Here is a 20,801-nt window from a genome sequence, read left to right as displayed (position 1 = left end):
GTATTTATCAACTTCTTTTCTCTGTAAATTGTTTTGCACATCTGTTTTGTGGCTTATCTTTAGGAATACTCTGTTACCTATTTCACTAATTGTTACAGATGGAGAAAAAGTTTTTGAACCAAAATATTGTAGCAATTAATAAGTAACAAAACAGAAATGAAAGAAAAAATATGTAGCCATTAAAAATATACAAGGGGTTTGGAGTTACAGAAGATGATTAACCTGATTGAGAAAAAGGCGAAGAAAAATCTCAAATGTGAAAAATTAATAATAAAAAAATCTAAAATGTATTTAAAAAAATTAAAATAGAGATTTTTTATAATTATTTGTTCTATTGGGTTTCCAAGTCTCAGAATATCAACAAAATTAAGTATAAAATTTTAATAATATTTTGTCATAGTTTATAATTGTTTTATGATCAAAAATACAAATTTATGTTTTTATGGAAGATTTATTTACAAGATATTACAAAAAACGAATGTATCAAATAAATTAAATATATTGATATGAATGGCCTGTAAGGTGGATGCATTAAAACTAAAATGTTGGTAACTGTAAAACAAAATACCTTGTATATATAAGACCATCCACAACGCTGATTTTTAACAAAATCTTTAGTATTAAAGTCATTATAATAATCTGTGGGACCCATATAATTTAAGAATACGTGCCATTTTAATCTTTAGCGAATGATCAATTTTTCGACAAATTCGTAACTGTGTGCGGGTCCCACGCCACGTGGGGACCCGCGATTAGTTTTTTTTTTCTTTTAACTGAACAAAAATTAAAAATAATAAAATAATATAAATACTTACCTGGGTTATCGAGTCCGAGAGTTACGCTGTTGCTGATGGTCTAACAGGCGATGTCATGGGAAATCCGGCAACCGAGGAAACAAGGTCAAACCCAACGTTCATGTGGGTAATATCAAGTGTTCAGAAAGGCAATCGGTATTCTAACGAGGGTTGAGTTCCTTTGCGGAATGTGCTGGTTCAGTTGGTCGAAGCGATGCAATTGGTGTAAGATGGACATTTTGTTTGATTCAAATTTGTATTTGACATTTGATGCCGTTTTCGGTTTGATTTATATAATTAATTGGAAAAAGAAAGAAAACTATAACATTGGTCCAACAAATAATTCTATTTGAATTTCTGTTTTCAGAATAAACTAAATACATTTTAATGATGTTTGTCTGTGGATATCTGTATATGGATGGACATATTGGATATAAAATTAGAGCCTTATCCAATTCCTCGTGTGAAGATTTGGATTATGGATGGACATAGTTGGATACATTTTATGTTAAAGATGTGAGTATTATATTATATTTTGCTGTGGTATGAGATTTACTTGTGTTATATTATAATTGTATGTATGTATAGGAGATAAAATATATTATATAGTATGTATCCAAAGAATACAAGTTTCCTGAAATGTTTTGCAACGACTCAATATACAAAAAAATATTCATTTGGGTTCAATAATATTCATTTAAATAATTTATGTCTAGTTTTATATTGAGTAACACTAAACGTTGAAATCTCTTAAGCGTGAATTATAACATAAGATCTCCAAAAAAAATAATAAGCATGCTGAATCCTATACATCACATAATTTTCTTCAAAGGATGAACAAGAACCTATAATTAAGGAAACTTATAGCAACAACCAGGAAAGTTTCCAAGAAGTTAGAAGTCATGCTTTCGTCCATACCTTCGAGTCTTTCAAGCAAGCTTTACACATGCTTTATGATATTTCTGTATCATGTAAATACGTTTCCATTTTATGTACGTCTATAAGATTCATCAATATTATATATTTTGTATAGTCGATAATTACCTACTGTCCATATTACAAATCTGAGGTTCATGCACGATTCTTAACTCTCTAGTTTGACTGTTCAATCACATGTTAAACGGCATTGAGATTTTGACCACGTGTTAATTTCAAATACTGCACAAACGAAAAATCATCTTTGACAAAAATGAAAAACCTAATTTAAAAAAAAAACAGCTAAAACGTGAACATTTATTCAACGGGAAAAACATGTTCACATATGCATGTTCTTAAATCTTAACTCTAATAAAGTTTCACGTGCTGCGCCAAACTTGGCATTCTTACGCAATTTGTGTGCCGCAGAACTATGGTCGAATTATACGTACGTAGTTTTCTTTGGTGCAATTTGTGTTTCCGTTTTTTTCTTTGTTGGGGTTTAAAAGGTCAGATTCATGATTTGATTGATATCCATTCACTAATAAACCGATTTACGTGGGTGATGGGATCAGCAAAAAATATGCATTTTAGTAGCCAATAACGGCCCAACTTGACAAACAAACAGAAAGTCCAATACAATATGACGTTGATATTTTGACTATTATGTAATCAAACACCAAAAATTCTTTCTTTCAATATAAGCAATGAGATCAAAACGGAAGAAAATGCGGCAGTCACGTGATCGGTAGTTATGGTCATTTCAATTTGAACATACACGAACATATAAGTTCGTTATGCACCAAAAATATACATTTTACATTCGTTTTTTCTTTGCTAAAATTACGCATATTCTACATAGTACACGAAATTACGACTGTTTTTTTTTTTGTAAACTATAAAGGATTAAATCCGGATCAATGATGACACAAGTCTAACCCCCGGATAGAGGTACATCTTACGGATAGACCCTTTCCTGGGCATTCAAATGAGTCGAAAGCAATAACTCATATCCGTGTAGCCGGTGGGGTTTGAACCCGGATTCACCTTATTGGGTTTCTCAATTCCCTCAAGCGCCACTAGGCCACCACCACCGGTTAATTACGACTGTTTTTCTTTTTCCAATAACACCTGTTTCGTATTATGCATCTTGCACGTGAATTCGAAATTGAGAATATAACATATGAGTTTATATTTTATATATATCCTTTAATAAACTTTTGGGTTTATATACTTTTATAGTTATTAAACATATATAAGAAAAAACGGCACATCATGCACTCTGCTATGAGAAGATGTAGAAAACTGGCTAGTAATTCTTGATTAATGATGATACTCATGTGACAGACTTATGATGAATGCACTAATTTTAATTGTTACAACTTGCAAGCTCATAGCAACATTATAAACCCATCGTTCGTCACAATAATTTTCTTCGGTCTATGTTTAATTCACAACTTGACATTCAATTTTCTTGAATATGAAAGTGTACCTGTAAGAATAAAAAACCTCCAATTACCTTAAATCATTAAGCGATGTTTCTTGCAGAAAATACGATAAGCATGGTCCGCTAAGAGACAACATAAATCAATAAATAAATTAAACAAGAGAGAGCGTAAAAGTATGAAACTCTAAATGAAAGAAAAATACATACACTATATAGATACCTAAAGTAGTGTTTACGTGACAATCTCAATTTCAGTTCATACCTCGAACTCATTCAAGCTTAAGAAACCAAACTTTTACTGTTCCTTTTGATTGCCTATAAATACACGTTCGTCGACGCTTAAGAATCTCAAAAACAAACCAACAGGAAGACAAGAATCACAAACATAAACCTTTCTCACTCTACTCCCAAAAACGACTTGTGTTCCTTACCAACCTCAATGGCTTGTTGTTGCAAATTTTTAACCGGCTTCCTATTATGGGCTCTTTTGATGCTTTCATGGTGCGAAGCTTCAAGAAGCAGCATTAATGGATATGATCATCATCATTCTTATGGAATGTTCAAATCCTATAGCTTAATCAAGCGAAGAGATGGTATCACACGTTTGAAAAGCTTTGCAAGAGTCTCTTCCCGGCCTCCAACCACCGTTAGTGTTTCTGATTTTGGAGCTAAAGGAGATGGAATAACCGATGACACGCAGGTATATATGCATATATATACACATACTTCCTAGGATCAGGATTCATATCCATATATTATATTCATCTTATACCATCGAAATATCTATATAGCTTCTAAATAAACTCACGAGACGGTCATGTATACGTATACGTTATTTGTGCTAATGATCCATGCATGCATGCATGACCAGGCGTTTGTAAATGCATGGAATAAAGCATGTTCTTCAAGTGGAGCCGTTAATCTCTTACTTCCTGAAGGGAAGACTTACTTCCTCAAGTCTATTCGATTAAATGGTCCATGCAAATCAATCCTTACCATTCAGGTGAAGTACATAGTTGACTATTTGTACTATATATATGATCACACATACGGATTTGAATATATAAATTAAATGAGCGTTTGGTGAATGTTACGGCAGATATTCGGAACGTTATCGGCATCTCAAAAGCGATCGGATTACAAAGATATCAGCAAATGGATTACGTTTGATAGCATTAACAGTCTATCTGTAGACGGTGGCGCCACCGGAACTGTCAATGGAAATGGCGAAACGTGGTGGCAAAACTCATGCAAACGGAACGAAGCTAAGGTGTGTGTGTAAATGTTCTATTTAATTAATATACATATACCTGTCATCTTTATATAATACAATCCATTTATTGAAGATATTGATGTTTTTTTGTTATCTTTTTTATGAAGCCATGCACAGACGCACCAACGGTACGTTGAAATACTAACGATATTTTTCATATATAATAATGATGATGGTTTTGATTATATTGGATAACTTTTTTACATGAAAATATTCTTTATATGCAGGCTCTTACTTTCTACAACTCAGAGAATTTGCAAGTGAATAATCTGAGGGTGAGAAATGCGCAACAGATTCAGATTTCAATTGAGAAATGCTCTAACGTTCAGGTCTCAAATGTTGAGGTCACTGCACCTGCTGATAGTCCTAACACCGATGGTATTCACATCACTAACAGTCAAGACATCCAAATCTCCAAATCCATCATTGGAACAGGTTACTAATTATTATATCCATTTACGTCCCCCTTGATTAGAAAAAGTTGCTTGCATAAAAAAGAAACTAAAGTTTAGGGGTTTATCATTATAATTTATGGAGATTGATCTTATTTATTACTTTTTATATACAGGTGATGATTGTATATCTATTGAAACTGGATCACAAAATGTTAAAATCAATGATTTAACTTGCGGCCCTGGTCATGGTATCAGGTATATAATCAATTAACTGTTTTCAGTATATATAATTAACTTTTTCAACCTTAATCATCAAAAGTTATTAGAAAATGTTATATTTGCGTTTGAAATATGATCAGCATCGGGAGCTTAGGAGATGACAACTCAAAGGCATTTGTATCAGGTGTGACTGTAGATGGTGCTAAGCTTTCCGGAACAGAAAATGGAGTTAGGATCAAAACATATCAGGTGAAACTCACAGACTAGCCTTCTCACATTTGCCACACTTTTTCTGATTTGCTATTTAACCTAACACTCAATGCAGGGAGGGTCAGGAACTGCTAGCAATATCATATTTCAGAACATTCAGATGGACAATGTAAAAAATCCAATCATAATCGACCAAGATTATTGCGACAAGAGTAAATGCACCGAACAGGTTTGCTCGAATCTGATCAAAACTTATAATACTCATGGTGATAGATATTTTTTGCATCTAATCACACTATACTACATATTTTCAGACATCCGCAGTCCAAGTGAAAAACGTGGTGTACCGGAACATAAGTGGCACAAGCGCATCGGACATAGCAATAACGTTGAACTGTAGCAAGAACTATCCATGCCAAGAGATTGTGCTTGACAAAGTAAACATTAAAGGAGGAAAAGGAAGCTGCAGCAATGCTAATGTGATGGATGAAGGCACTGTTTTCCCTCAGTGCAAATCCACTTAATTAACAAACACACATAGCTACGGAGTATACAGTAATATTAATATACACATATACTTGTCGATATATACATGGCGGACACTGAATTAGTTTAAAACATTGTCTAGTTATGAAGACATAGTATAAATATACACATAAACTACATGTTTCAAGAGATATATTGGTTAATTGTATACTACATACTATTGTTTGTCTAAAATTTCATGAATACATTCTGAAGTGGTTATGGACCTTAATAATGGTATTTTTTGTTGTGATTAAAGTAAGATGCGTAACTCAATATTATAATTTAAAGACGTGAAAAATGAGACCTGTCTGGTCAGTTCTATTACTCGACTCTTAACATATGATTACTAGATCAATTACACTCAATCGCCTAGTATTATTCATTTTCATTGTGATAGAAGCCAGGCCGAGGATTAAATTGGGCCACAAGCCCATTGCCAGTGTTACCAAACAAACCCCCAGGCAAGGCCTTTAGAAACCCTAGAACCCTTTCGTAAAACATATATAATACAAACGCCTAGGGTTTTCGCTTGCTCACGCTTACACTTATCGCAGCGACTCCAAACTCTCAACACAAAAACTCTCGAAAATGGCGGAACGTGGCGGAGAACGTGGCGCCGTCGGAGAACGTGGTGGTTTCGGACGTGGATTCGGAGGAGGTCGTGGCGACCGTGGTGGTCGCGGTGGTCCAAGAGGAAGGGGAGGCAGACGCGGAGGACGTCCCGCGGAGGAGGAGAAGTGGACGCCAGTGACCAAGCTCGGCCGTCTCGTGAAAGACGGAAAGATCCAGAAGCTCGAGCAGATCTACCTCCACTCTCTCCCCGTCAAGGAGTACCAGATCATCGACCTCCTCGTCGGTCCCACCTTGAAAGACGAGGTGATGAAGATCATGCCGGTTCAGAAACAGACCAGAGCCGGTCAGAGGACGAGGTTCAAGGCCTTTGTCGTTGTCGGAGACACGAACGGGCATGTCGGTTTGGGAGTGAAATGCTCCAAGGAGGTTGCCACGGCGATCAGAGGAGGGATCATACTGGCGAAGCTGTCTGTGATTCCGGTGAGGAGAGGTTACTGGGGGAACAAGATTGGGAAGCCGCATACGGTTCCTTGTAAGGTTACGGGGAAGTGTGGTTCAGTTACGGTGAGGATGGTGCCTGCTCCCAGAGGTGCGGGGATTGTGGCGGCTAGGGTTCCTAAGAAGGTTCTTCAGTTCGCTGGGATTGATGACGTGTTCACTTCCTCCAGGGGGTCCACTAAAACCCTTGGAAACTTCGTAAAGGTCTAAACTTTCTTCCTTTAGTTAAGAGTGTTGCGGTTTTTATTGTTGTCTTGGGAACCTTTGAATGATTGGTTAGTACCTATATGTTTGTGTTTATTGCAACGACTTGATCAGTTTGCAGCAATGAGATTGATCATTTGTATCGTGTGATTTGCAGGCTACATTTGATTGCCTTCAGAAGACATATGGATTCCTGACACCAGAGTTCTGGAAAGAGACGAGCTTTAAAAAATCACCGTACCAGGAGTACACTGATTTGCTGGCCTCAAAGGGAACTACGACCAAAGTCATCACCGAGGTCGAAGACCAAGCCGCCGCCTAAATCATCACCAATATTTTGAATTTTCCTTGATTTTGATTTTGGTCGAACTCTGTTGGATTGCATCTTTATGTTTTACTCTCTTCCCAAACCATTACTTTTCAGTTTTATAGATGGATAATATTCTATCTTTTTGTTTCATTTCAAAACCATTTTATTTTGATTGTTCTTCTACCGAGTTTTAACATAGTCCAATAATGAACCAAAAGAAAAAGAATTCTATCTTCAACAATTGTTTCAGTGACGAAAAGAGAAAAAAAATCGTCAACGATTGTTGGATAAAATCATAAGAACTCAGGTTCTAATCCTCATAAAAGAAAATCAGGGAAAATAAAAATAATCAAAGCCGCTGCGTTGATCTTTATCAGTAGCAGGAAGCTTGCGACTAAAACTCTACTCACAGAAAACAATCAGAGAGGTGGAGTACTGATCAAGTTTCCAATCACCATTTTGAGCTTTGCTCTGAGGTAAAATTGATGCTTTCTAGGCGGATCATTCAGTGGCTTTTTGATTGTGATCATAAAAAGTGTGCTTAAATAGCCAAGCATGGAGCTCAGCATTTTAGAGGTTACCTCCTCCCTTTGCTGAAACTGCAAAAGTTGAACACTCAGCAGCAATACTATTGCTGAAATACTCAGCGCAATTAGTGATGATATCATATGAGGCATTTGAGAAAAATGCATGCACTCTTCTCTTCATGTAGCAAATCTGGGAACTGAAGTAGTAGCAAACTGTAACAGAGTCGTCAATATTCCAAAGGTTGGAGATGCTGGACCAATTCTAGATGCAATGGCTATGATGTTAGAGAATATCTCTCGGCTGTTACAGATGTAGCAAGAACCAACATTCGCTGCTGAAAGCATACAATCTTTTCTCTCTGGAGGATTTTGCATAAGTAGCAAGCACTTGAGGGACCAACGGTACGCTGATGAGAGAGAATGTTGCTACATTGATATTTTGTTTCTCTAGGAAAATTATTGCACTCAACTCAATTTGTTACACAACAGTATCTCCAGCTCATGAAAAGTCACACCAGACTTCTATACTTTAACTACCTCTTCTATGTGATTCAGCTTGATCCATTCTTTGCACTTGGTTGAAGATCACAAGTTAAAGGCTGTAAAATCAAGATCAGCTGCAGACCGTTGCGTATGGATGTCAAGAAGATGATGCTTCAGCTCTGGATACTTAGCAGTCTCCACTGTGCATAGCAGAGAAACCCTTGTCTTCGAAATTGTCAAAAGCTTAGAAAATATGGGCAATGTAAGTCGTTTCCTGTCACTACCTCCCCACTAAACCGCTCTAGCCTAATTTAACTTTCTGTATTTTGGTTAAAATCAATTGATAACCACAGTTAAAAATTATTTTCAGTCCGAAATGGAGAAAATGCGAGAGCAGCTGCTCACTGAATTCATGCCGGATGATGCATGTCCACTTGGAACCCGTGTTTTAGAGGACACTCAGACATCCTTACAAGCTCACTTTGGAGATGTTAAACCCCAATTCTTCTGTTTTCCCATAACTCTTAAACACTTGAGATAAAATTTTGTTTTGAACCTTGGTCTGTATCTTCAGTGATTAAGGTATGCCTTTGCTATAGATTATTCTCTTTTTTATATTGTGTACTGGATTCAGATATCTACTGACCAATTGGATTGGTATCTATTCTGTAAATCAATTTTTCTGTACTGATTAATCAAAAACTGTGTAGCCTTTACTGGGAAAGGAATTTGACATGGGATCGCCAACAACTCTAATAGGAATGAAATCACCAAGGACACCAATGAGGATGAAACCGCCAAGAACACTGATTGATACTATTCAGACACAGTGCTATTCAGAATTCAAAGCATATAAACTACCAGCCTCAAGCCCTTATGACAACGTACGTAAAGCTGCTGGCTGTTTATCATCTGGGGAGGATTCAGAGCCATGATACACTCACTTTAGATTTAGTCGAGAAGAACTCAAAAAAAAACAAAAATACGTGTGGTGTACTTATATCATTCCCTTGCAGGTTTTGTGTTCTTATCTTCTCTATTGTTTTCTCACTAATTCTTTTATGCAATTCAATTGTCTATTTCTGGTGTGGAAAGTGTAAAAAACCTAAAAAGAGGCCATCTGGTATTCTTGTGGTCTTGTAATCTAACGACTACAAGACATTCTTTGTTGAACAGTTTCTACAATAATTTTGTGCAATTAGATAAACAGAATAAGCAATCCAAGATTGCGTTTCATCCAATAACTCTATACAATACACAGATGAGAGAAGCTCGCTATGTATAGGAATGCGTTTTTGTAATATGAATGTCACAAAAGAAACTCTACATCATCAATCATATGCATTCTCTCATTTATTTTTGCTTAACCTCTTGAAGCATTTCAACTATTTTCTTCATCTTTGGCCTTTTCGCAGGTGTGATATCTGTGCAAAGCAATGCAACTTTCAGTGCCGCAAGCATCTCTCTCCTCCAAGCAAAGGACACAGTGCTAAGCTTAGCGTCAAGTATCTGTTCAGGTGTTTCTCCTCTCGCTGAAGCTCCGTGAACCCACTTCACTAAATCCACTCCTTCACCAAACTCTTCCTCCACAGGCGCTCTTGAGGTTAGAATCTCGAGCAACACAACTCCGTAGCTGTATACATTCCCCGGTGCAGTCACTTGCATTGTGTATGCATACTCTGAGTTAAAAAAGAAAAAGAACAAAGAAATGTGTTTGGAGTTTTATGAAAAAAGTTAACAAAAACCATAATGACATTGTTATAATAATTACCTGGAGGAATGTAGCCAAAGGAACCAGCAACTGAGCTTATACTCGCAGTGCCTCGAGAAGGATCTATAAGTTTCGATATTTCGATTTCTCCAAGCACAGGTTTGTAGCCAGAGTCTAGCAAGACATTGCTAGAGGAAACGTCAAGGTGAATAATGGCGACATGGTGGAGAAACGCTAACCCTTGTGCTACTCCAACGGCTATCGACAGTCTCGTTGGCCAGTCAGGTTGGTACTCTGGCTTCTTGGCGTGCTCGTGAATCAGCTGAGCTAAGTTACCGTTAGGTAAATGCTGATGCAACAAGAGAGCAACATCTTCGTATATAACAAACCCGATCGGTGTAACCAAGTGGTCGTGGCATAGTTTGCTGAGTCTTTCGAGTTCTCCGATCATCTTGTTTTGATGCTGAGTTATGGCTCTATCCATGGATTTGAGTTTCTTCACCGAAACAATCATCCCCGAAGGCATGACTGCTTTATAAACCGAACTGAACGTTCCGGTGCTGAGTTTGTTTGACTCCTTCATCGTTTCTTTCACGACTGCATCAAGATCAATCCCTTGTCTAAGGTTCTCAAGGAAGACATCTCCGGCTATAATCGCTGGTTGCTGCTCATCCTCGACGTTTTCGTCAACATCGACGTCGTTTTTGCCCGCCGCTTTCTCTTGTTTCTCCCTCATCATGAAGAGAATAACCACCACGGTGACTGAAACAAAGACAGCAACACCTGAACCAATCACTGCAAGCACAACTCTGTAGGAGACTCTGTGATCGTACCTCAGATGTTGAGAGTATCCACAAGAAGAGCTCAACGGCGCTCCGCAAAGCTCTTTGTTCCCCGAGAAGCTCGAGTTTGGAGACTTTTGAAAGGGAACAAAGACTGGAACCGGACCGGTCAAGAGGTTGTTTGAGAAGTTAACTTCGAACAGACTCATCATACCTTTTAGTAGCTGCGGTATGGTTCCCGTAAGCAAATTGTTCGAGACATCTAGTGACACAAGCTTGTCGAGCCTTCCTAACTCTGCAGGGAGTGATCCATGGAGATGGTTGAAACTCAAGTTGAGTGCTATCTGCAAGCTCCTCATGTGACCAATCTCAGGAGGAATGGTTCCAGTCAAGTAGTTTCTACCCAGCTGGAGCTCAAGCAGCTTCAGACAGTTTCCAATCTCATGCGGTATGTCTCCTCTTATTGAGTTCTGATCGAGGAGCAGATACTGAAGCCTCGGCATGCTGCAGAGCTCCTTGGGGATACTGCCGTTGAGTCTGTTGTTACTCAAATCAAGTTTGTTGAGGTTTCCACATCCAAGAAACGACTTAGGGATGTCTCCGAAGAGACTATTACCAGAGAGGATCAGTTCTTGGAGGCTCATGAGCTGACCAAGCTCCGTCGGAATGGTTCCGGTGAAGCCATTAGCTGCCAGGTTCAGGAGAGTGAGGTTAGAACATTTTGAGAACTCTGCAACTATCTCACCTGAGAGATTGTTACTGTCTGCTTCAAAGTAGGTGAGTCCACTTACGTTTCCTATCGTCCTCGGAATGACTCCCACGAGCTCGTTGTTACCAATTCTAATGCTGGAGAGGCCGCTGCAGTTTCCCACCTCCTCAGGGAGCTCACCGGTCAGTCTATTCTGTGTCAAGACCAAAACTCTAAGCTTCCCTTTCTCAAAAACCCCCTTTGGGATCTTCCCAACAAGCTGGTTTGAGTGGAGATTCAACAGCTCCAGTTCAGAAACAAGACCTAACCCTTTAGGTATCTCACCTGAGAACTCATTCTCATAAGCTGTAAACACCTTGAGACTACTCAGGTTCCCTACCCAGTGAGGTATAGAACCGTTTAAGCCGTTTCCAGAGACTTGAAACTCCTCTAACCTCTCTAGAGCCATAAGCTCGTCAGGCATCTCTCCCACGAGCAAGTTGTTTGAAACGTTGAGTGATCTAAGACCTCTAAGCTTACCAAACTCAACCGGAATCCCACCAGCGAAACGGTTCAGAGACAGATCAAGAAACTCAAGATCAGACAAGTTGCCGAGAGATGCAGGTATTGGTCCGTTGAAGCTGTTACGAGAGAGATCCAGATGCTTTAAGCTTCTGAGGTGGGAGATTAAAGTGACGTTACCTCTAAGCTGAAGCCCTGAGAGATCAAGCATTTCAACAGAGGAGTTGTTGACACCACCACACTTGAGCCTATCCCAAGTACAATACTCTGTGCCGTTACTACCCCATCCTGTAACTCCGAGCTCTCTCTTGATGGCTAACAATGCAGCTTCGTCGCTTAGCTGAGCTTCACCGAGTTCAGATTTTGATAGAAACCCAAGAATCAGAAAAACTGACATGCAGCACCATAATGCCATTTTTTTATTTTGGATCAACTCTTGTTCTTGTTCAACCAGACACATACAAGAGAGTGGTTGATTGATAGAAACACCATTTGTTTTAGTAGTAGCATCAAGAAAGTGAGGGAGAGAGGAATAGTAAAGTCTTGCTCTTTTGGCCGTGAAACACGGATTAAAGCTCTGGTTTTGGAGTCAAAGAAACTGTTTTTCGATTTTTTCTAACAAAACCCATCTCAGATTTGTGAGAAAAAGGAAGTGCTTTTAAGTGTGACTGTGTGTTGTTTGTGTCTTAGAGACAGAGAGAGAGAGAGAAAACAAAGCCCATAATTTCAGGGAGATAAAAGAAAGAGAAGAGGAGGGCGAGCAGAGTAGGGTCTATGCGTACAAGAGAGAAGAGAATATGCATTTTTATGCATTTTCGTGTTTTATAATTATAAAACACGAAATTGTTATTGCAGAACCAAACAAAGATCCTCACTTCAGAGATTGGGAGGAGAGAGAGTTTCACAAAAAGCAAACGCACTTGTAAGCAAAGGGAATTTTTCTTATTCTTTTTTTTGATTTATTTAAATATTATATTAATTTCTGATTAAAAGGTTTTTTTTTCACGAGACAGTGCAAGTGATGAATGAATGAAAGATGCATAAATCCGTCTGACACATTTTCTGCTTTTTGGAAAAAAAAATTGTTTTTAAAAAGATTAAAGAAAAAATGTACGTTTAGATAATTTTTTTCTGTGACGTTTTTCTGTACCATACTGTCACCATCTTCATTACCAAAGTAGTAAAAAATTCTTTACTATTTTTTTTTTGTCAACATTTTTTTTGCTATTCCTGTGTATTGATAATTTGATATTCTTTTTGAACTGAAATCAATAATTTGATATTGCACACATTGAAATAGTATTAATATTGTTTTTACTAATTTATCACTGGCCATATACCTAAAATTAGATTTATTTTGTGTCTCAAATGTGTATTGGCTAAAATTGCCAAGATTTAACTGGGATAACATTACATAGTCCATATAGAAAATGTAATCTATCGTTTTAGTTTATCCTCTTTTTTTTTTGAACAACCGTCTTAGTTTATATATCTTCAGCTATTACAACATAATTTATGTCTTGGTATGCACAAAAAAAAATTTGTCTTGGTTGGGATTTTATGTTTAAATCCAAATGTAGATAAGATTTGTACTGTCATATTCCAATATGGAAGTCGAGACATAATGCATTCATTAAATTTTTAAAGAAATCTCCAACTTGGAATATGTCTCATATTCGTATATTTGTAGGTAGATTTGTAGCCTATATGTTTTCTAATATCTGTGATATTTCACGTCAAAGTTTGGCACTGCAATGAACACTTTTTCCACTAGGGAATCTACTTTCTTGTGATGTTTTTGTCGAGTGCTTTAACTACTATCGATGTTGATGACATTCGTGAATATGATACAATACGAGGGTTGTATTTTTCATCCTAAACTACATTAAAAGATTTTATATGCATGGATATGAATATGATTGATTTCCGAGTTACCACTATTTGAAAATAAGTAATCAGTAATTACATTTGTTTTTTGACTAAACGACTTGTCAATATACTTGAGTGTTGGCAGAAGGCATGTTTTCTCCAACGGCTGGCCTGAACGTCCAAATTAGTCTCTTTTGAATTTTGATGATTATCTATACATAGTCTGTACTATGTATAAGAACGAATTAATGATTTCAATTACAATACATAAAATATATTAAAACAAAACATACAAATACATGGAGTTGTGTCTTAAGTTTCTGATGTTCAACTACAAACGACTCAAACATGGGAAAGTGATGTCGGATACATCATATATGTGTTTATCAGTTTGTCTATAACTACTTTTATTCTTTCATGTAAGGTTTTTAAAAATTTATTGTTGTGTTGATCATTAATAACAACATTGAATGATAGTGAATTCATTTCTAACATCATTCCTAAATAAGTGAATCTCAAGATCATGAATTTGAGTTCTCAAGAAAGACTAAATACACCAGTTTAAATTCTTTTTTTTATAATGGGTTATTGGTAATTAAGAACAGCATAAATACGTTACATTTATTGTAATGCCTAAAATTTATATTATCAACAAATATTTATTCCTTTTTTTACAACAATATTTATTCCATTATGCTGCAAAGAATTATATATTAATTTAAAGAAATAAATATAGTTGAGAGTTCTACCAAGGAGCAAGTAAAGATTGAGAATAATAGCAAGAGAGAGTGTGGGGATCGGATCACTCACGGGATGGGGGTAAACAAGAAAGTCGCTACGGTTAGGCAAGCTGTAGGACCCAGCTTTGTCTGCTCCGACCACCACCACTCACCCGCCCGTCCCATCGTTCCTTTTTCGATTACAATATCAAGTTTGGTTTTCTCAAACCGTATTCTTCAGTTTGAAAGCAGAAACATTCCTGAATTTGGTTTTCATGTGAAATTTCACAACTAAAGTTTATTAGACTTATCCTAATATAAAAAAGTTCTTATAGTTTAAATTTAAAACATTGGAATAAGCTTCTATATTTTCCTCTAAAATAAAAATTTATATTATAAAAGTGGATTTACTCTAATATATGTCTATATATAGAATTCATCTATTTTAGAGGAAAATATAGAAAATACTACTTTTTGATTCTATATTTAAAAATAAAAATAGCAATTCTCATAGACATGAATTGCAACAAATCTATCTTTATAATAAAAAAATTCTATTTTAGAAAAAAATATAGAAATGGAAATAGACGTGGATTTGAGATGGTTTTAAAGATGAAAACGGTAATTAACAAAAAGAAAAGCAAATTAAATCGATTATATCACTAATTTTCATGTAATCATGTTTTAGTTTGTTTTACATTCCTATCTGTTCCAAGATGTAAGTTTCTGTCCGTCTTTTTCATCTCATATCCTAATCAAATGCATATATTTCATCAAGGGAAAATTGGCATATATGCCTCCACGCGCTACCGTAATTTGGAAAGTAACCTTCCACTATTCATATTTTTTTTAATTCCCATACTATCCTTATCTTTCTGAATTTCTCTCTCTTACCACATCGTTCTTTGTTTCTTTTTTCATATTACCAGTGGTTTCTTTTCTTATTCATTGTAATCTTTGCTTATGAATCCAAAACTTTTAAATGATTTAATGTGAGTTTTCATTTTTTCTTTCATTGCTTTTCAAAAATCCTTGTTATCTTTTACACCATAATAACAACAATGAACTCATCAGCCGGCAATATATATATAAATCTTTTCCACTGATATTGATACACTTGATTGTATCTTATTTTCTAGTTGAATATGTATTTTTATAGAATCAAACTATGTTTTATATAATAAATAATGTATTAGTTAACAACTTATGTACCGGCTAACAAACCATATAGTAACTGATACATGCTTTGTTAGCTGCTACAAAATAAATTACACAATAGTGATAATACAAAATGTATCATGTAATAAATAATGTATTACAAAATAAATTACACAATAGTGATAATACAAAATGTATCATGTAATAAATAATGTATTAGTTAACAACTTATGTACCGACTAACAAACCATGTAGTAACTGATACATGCTTTGTTAACTGCTATAAAATAAATTACGCAATAGTGATAATTCAAAATGTATCATGTAATAAATAATGTATTAGTTAACAACTTATGTACCGACAAACAAATTATGTAACGACTAACTAACCGTGTAATAGCTGGTACATGATTTGTTAGCTGCCATGATATCACTGTAATATTTGCACATCCATCGTCAACCGAAATGATGCGAAGGTGATACAGACGAGATGAGAAAGATGTTGGAGGAGAATAAAAGTGTGGGATCAATTGAAAATACGAGCGGTGGATTTGAGAAGATGATAAGAGGAGGAGAATGTCCTCTTAAGAATGATGTCGAATTTAGATCTGGGCAATTGGAAGATTCAAAAAAAGAAATTGACAGATCCATATTTTTAAAAAAGCATTTAAGGATGATGAATGATGAAAAAAATGTTGAAAATCATAGTTGGTGAATTGAATTAACATTAAAGAATGATGTGAATTAATATGCAAAGAAAAAAAAATCTGATACAATGAAGAAGAAGAAAAGAATCGCAAGATAAGAAGAAGAAGAAAGAGAAAGGAGATTCAAGGGCATTTTCGTCATCCTGATGCACAAATTGTATGACATTTTTGCTTTATGTCAATCAATAGGTACAATGCCAATTAGACCATCTGATATGGGTATCAGACCAATTGTCCCTTTCATCAATTGATTAACTTAAATTTTGTTTCAAACAACTCATAAGAAGAGCAGCATGAAAAAAGAGAAGGCACAATGATGGAAACACCTTGTCGCTTTAAACTCGTGAAGAAGAAAAGATAAGATATTCTCAAAAGTCAAATTAGTTGTTATACATTTCAATAAAATAATAATTAACGATTATTGTTAAATGTTAACCAATGATTACAATGAGAACTAAGTCATTAGCATATGAATGTTTCACCTATCAAACTAACTTTTTTTTTTTATAACTGAAATCAAACTAACTTTCTGCGTGATCATTTGTAAACTGCAACTCATGACTTTACTTTCGAATTCTTAAAACGAAGATCATGCCGAGATTTATGCTCTCATCATAACGGATTTGTGGGATGTCGTACCAAACACATTATTATTATTATTATTATTTTTGACAGCACCAAACGCATTATTTTTATTTATTAATTAGTACGATTTAATTAGTGTATTTTGAGGAAATGTACAATTTTTTCTTCATAAGAGTTCATTTTTGTAACAATGAATTTCAAAACATTTCTTTATAATATTTATGTGTTATGTATCGCATAGCTTTCTAATGTTAAAAAGAAAAGCTCACTAATGTTTTCGTATAATGTTAATGTTTATATTGGTTATGAGTGTTTACAAGATTCTATTAGCTATTTAAGTTTATGTTTGAAAATATAACAAATACTTTTAAAATAAAATAAATAACAAATACTACAAAACTAAAAGAAAACGAAATGTCAAAGGACATAACTCGGTTGTCCATCTTGTAGTGTACCAAATGGGGCATGTGGAAGGAGGCTTAAGCAAAGCTATCCCCACTTTTGTTTATTATTTTCATCATTTTACATCCATTTTCTATTTTTTCCCCAAAAAGTAACTGATGAGAGCATTTTACATTTATTTTGTATCTCTCTTCATCATCTTAAAAGAATTCATATAAATATAACTTTGGCAGTAATATTGATTGAGACTGTAGCTCTCGCTTTATCGGACACATATCATGTCCTTTGGATCATGGTCTGTCCCTCTTACTTTAAGCATTCGTCGACATTTTTTTTTGTTTTACTATCTCACTTTCAACATTAAATTTCATAATAATGAAAAAGGAAACAACAGATTATATTTTCATATTAGAAGAAAGAACCAAAGGCACTTGGATTTACGATATATTTGTTAGTGTTTTAAGAAATCAACTTCGAACCGAAACGGTACGGGACCGAAATCATAATTTGGGCCTAACTGAATTGGGCGAACAAAAATCCTGGACTTACTATAACACTATTTCTACTTCAAAAGGGAGAGAACTGACCTCTAAATCTAATGCGGTTTTGTGGTGGCCAAGAGCAATTCCTAAAATACAAGCTTTCATCTTTTCTCCTGGTTTGGTTATCTGATGAATGAGTCACTGGTTGCAGAAGGGAGAGGTTTTGAAGCTGATAGACCAACATATCTTCATAAGATAACGTTTTCAACTTTCAGTGTAAAACTTATTAAAAGTGTATATTATATCACTAATTGTATTATGCAGTCTATTTGTTATTAGTTAAATTGTGGTTAACTGAATAACTAATGATGTTTTTGTTTAAAAATGTAATTTTTCTTAATTTATGTGATTAGTTCTAAAACGTTTCTACTAGAAAACGAAGAGAATATTAATGTTCAGAAATTTTTGAGAAAAGGTTTCTTAGTTTTGTAATTATATAGTAAGACGATTAGTAGATTTTAAATTAGATAGTTTGTGGGTTTAATTTGTTGTGAGGGAAGATAGGGCTCTTATAGTGATTCACTTTGATAGAATATCGCTCGTATGATCGAGATCTAATGAACTTTCAATCAGAAGGTTAATATAAACTTCTGATCCTATACTTGTACAGTGACTCCAACCAGCTGGAGCGGTTTCAATATTTTTCAATTTTCATTTGTGTATGTGTGTGAACCTTCGGCTGTCTTCCCATGTTCATGTTAAACGATTCCATCTTGTGTCATTTATGTATATGGAAGTCAAATGTGAACTGTGTGGATCCCATCATGTGATTGTGAACTCTATAAAGTCAACGAGTGTTCTTCAAGTCAACTGTGGAGAGATGGGCAAGATTCTTCTCGTCGCATGTTTCCTATGTCAAACTACATCAACTAGCTAGGGACTTGTTGGCATTGGTTAATCATATTTTGAATTAATGTGTTAGCCATTTACTCAAACGGGTCCTTAATTAGTGATTCCGGTTCTTAACTTTTTTTTTTCTTAACTGTTAACTATATAGTACTTCATTGTGAACAAATGTGCAACAAATTATGTTACTAGACGAGTTTTATATATCTACCTAAATTTGTACTACTGTAGTCTTAGATTAATTTGTAATGGCAATTAAGTTTTTCCGATCCAAATAGCTAGGTAGTTGCAATTTAGCTTACTCGGTTATTAACTTAGACTACATAATCTCAAAAATAAAAATTACAAAACAAATTAATGATCTAACATTGTAGTTTAATTACTTGTGGGAAAATGGTTAAAAATTGAAACTAGTTTGATGAATAACATGATGGACACTACGGCCACATCACAAACATTGCGGCTTATTTCGTGGTGATATTCAACGTGCTCGTACTTATCCTCGCTCTCTAACATATTAATATGTACGGTACATTGGACATCTGCTTATCGACGTATTAACTTTTAATTTATACTTCTTCAGTTTTATATCGTAAGTAGTTTTAGCAAAAACAAATTGTTTCACAGTATGAGCAGTTTAAAAATTTCAATGTAATTTTTGTATTTATTAAATAGTTTGTAGTCAATTAAATTATGTTGGATATTTTATAATTGGTTAAAATTATATATTAAATGATATTTTTAACAAAGCTACTTACAATTTGAAAAGAGGGAGTATATCTTTCATCGTTTAGTATTCCGAATACAGTACTTCCTAAGCAACGTAATCACAAAATTACAGATCAAATGATTTAATATGGTAGTTTAATTAATTGTGAAAAAACCGATTTATAAATTGAAAGTGGTTTGATGAATAACATGATGGACATTTTTTACGGCCACACCACATACACTGCGGCTCATTTCGTGGGGATGTTCAACGTGATCCTACTTATCTTCGCTATCACTTTCGTATTAATACGTACGGTACATCGCCGTATTAATATTTAATTTGAACTCGAACTTGATCCGCCCGACCGGATGGATATTATTTTATGTTTTAAGTTTTTTATTTATACTAAATGATATATTTGTAATATTTAGACATAAATTTAGAATGAAAATTAGTATTTGTAGTTATAATAAAAATTAAAATTAAATGTTTAACAAAATATTTTGATATAAATTTTAAATCTTCAAATTAAAATAATATAGAAATTGGTCATATTTTTTCCAATTCCAAAATCTTAACATTCCTTAAAAAAATATAAATGAATAAAATATAATCTTGCGCTGTTATTGTTTATTTCTATAACTTGAGCTATGGCCGTATAAATATTTGTTTTCACTAAAATTTTTGTTTGTACTAATGATAATATATATATATATATATATATATATATATATATATATATATTTGTAAACTAATATGTATCACATTATTGTTAATATAACATTTTAAAACAACAATTTATTTATTACTTAGATTTGGAAAAAATGTAAAGATAATTTATTATTCACCAAATTTTAGAAGTTAGCGTAATTATAGGATAAGTTTCTATGTTTTATAGGTATATTAAATATTTGAGAGTGATTATAGATTAGAACTTATTGTTAGCAAAGATTTTTTTGTTTAGATATTTAATTTATTGATTTGGCTAAAGAAAAAAAATTAATAATCATCGATTAGTATAGGTGATTTATCTTTATCATTTATTAAGTCATTAAAAAATAAAATAAATAATTTCCTTCTCTGTGAAGATGTTGTTTCCGATTTTAAGGGAAAATCAGAGTGAGAAAACATGCATTTAATAATCTGAAAAGACAATAACTTTTAGAGGAATGATAATTAAAA

At 34.6% G+C, this 20,801-nt stretch overlaps 3 protein-coding genes across 3 annotated transcripts; 2 read left to right on the top strand and 1 right to left on the bottom strand.

The window, feature by feature from the left end:
• Window positions 1-3,510: 3,510 nt before the first annotated feature.
• LOC108810577 (polygalacturonase ADPG2-like) lies at window positions 3,511-5,938 on the top strand. Its single transcript, XM_018582679.2, has 9 exons — window positions 3,511-3,856; window positions 4,028-4,159; window positions 4,256-4,426; window positions 4,537-4,557; window positions 4,657-4,864; window positions 4,998-5,079; window positions 5,184-5,292; window positions 5,369-5,482; window positions 5,568-5,938. Exons 1-9 carry the CDS (start codon window positions 3,596-3,598, stop codon window positions 5,775-5,777), a joined length of 1,308 nt encoding a protein of 435 aa, XP_018438181.1. The 5' UTR covers window positions 3,511-3,595; the 3' UTR covers window positions 5,778-5,938.
• A 365-nt stretch (window positions 5,939-6,303) lies between these two features.
• Window positions 6,304-7,516, top strand: LOC108805687 (40S ribosomal protein S2-2). The gene is made up of 2 exons (XM_018577622.2): window positions 6,304-7,056; window positions 7,214-7,516. Exons 1-2 carry the CDS (start codon window positions 6,370-6,372, stop codon window positions 7,376-7,378), a joined length of 852 nt encoding a protein of 283 aa, XP_018433124.2. The 5' UTR covers window positions 6,304-6,369; the 3' UTR covers window positions 7,379-7,516.
• A 2,063-nt stretch (window positions 7,517-9,579) lies between these two features.
• Window positions 9,580-12,920, bottom strand: LOC108812834 (leucine-rich repeat receptor-like tyrosine-protein kinase PXC3). The gene is made up of 2 exons (XM_018585204.2): window positions 10,148-12,920; window positions 9,580-10,055 (listed from the first exon to the last, which is right to left on the bottom strand). Exons 1-2 carry the CDS (start codon window positions 12,537-12,539, stop codon window positions 9,730-9,732), a joined length of 2,718 nt encoding a protein of 905 aa, XP_018440706.2. The 5' UTR covers window positions 12,540-12,920; the 3' UTR covers window positions 9,580-9,729.
• Window positions 12,921-20,801: the final 7,881 nt, after the last annotated feature.

The sequence above is a fragment of the Raphanus sativus genome, chromosome 6 (assembly GCF_000801105.2).
Source record: "Raphanus sativus cultivar WK10039 chromosome 6, ASM80110v3, whole genome shotgun sequence".
NCBI classification, from domain to species: Eukaryota; Viridiplantae; Streptophyta; class Magnoliopsida; order Brassicales; family Brassicaceae; genus Raphanus; species Raphanus sativus.
This window is presented reverse-complemented; position numbering and strand designations above follow the sequence as displayed.

What these genes read in the sequence shown, in the direction of transcription:
- LOC108805687 (XM_018577622.2), top strand. Translation starts at nt 6,370, where the DNA reads ATGGCGGAACGTGGCGGAGAACGTGGCGCCGTCGGAGAACGTGGTGGT. An exon ending in CCCTTGGAAACTTCGTAAAG is followed by an intron (nt 7,057 to 7,213) that starts GTCTAAACTTTC and finishes TGTGATTTGCAG; the next exon opens with GCTACATTTGATTGCCTTCA.
- LOC108810577 (XM_018582679.2), top strand. Translation starts at nt 3,596, where the DNA reads ATGGCTTGTTGTTGCAAATTTTTAACCGGCTTCCTATTATGGGCTCTT. An exon ending in GCAAACGGAACGAAGCTAAG is followed by an intron (nt 4,427 to 4,536) that starts GTGTGTGTGTAA and finishes TTTTTTATGAAG; the next exon opens with CCATGCACAGACGCACCAAC. An exon ending in TTAGGATCAAAACATATCAG is followed by an intron (nt 5,293 to 5,368) that starts GTGAAACTCACA and finishes CACTCAATGCAG; the next exon opens with GGAGGGTCAGGAACTGCTAG.
- LOC108812834 (XM_018585204.2), bottom strand. Translation starts at nt 12,539, where the DNA reads ATGTGTCTGGTTGAACAAGAACAAGAGTTGATCCAAAATAAAAAAATG. An exon ending in CTTTGGCTACATTCCTCCAG is followed by an intron (nt 10,056 to 10,147) that starts GTAATTATTATA and finishes TTTTTAACTCAG; the next exon opens with AGTATGCATACACAATGCAA.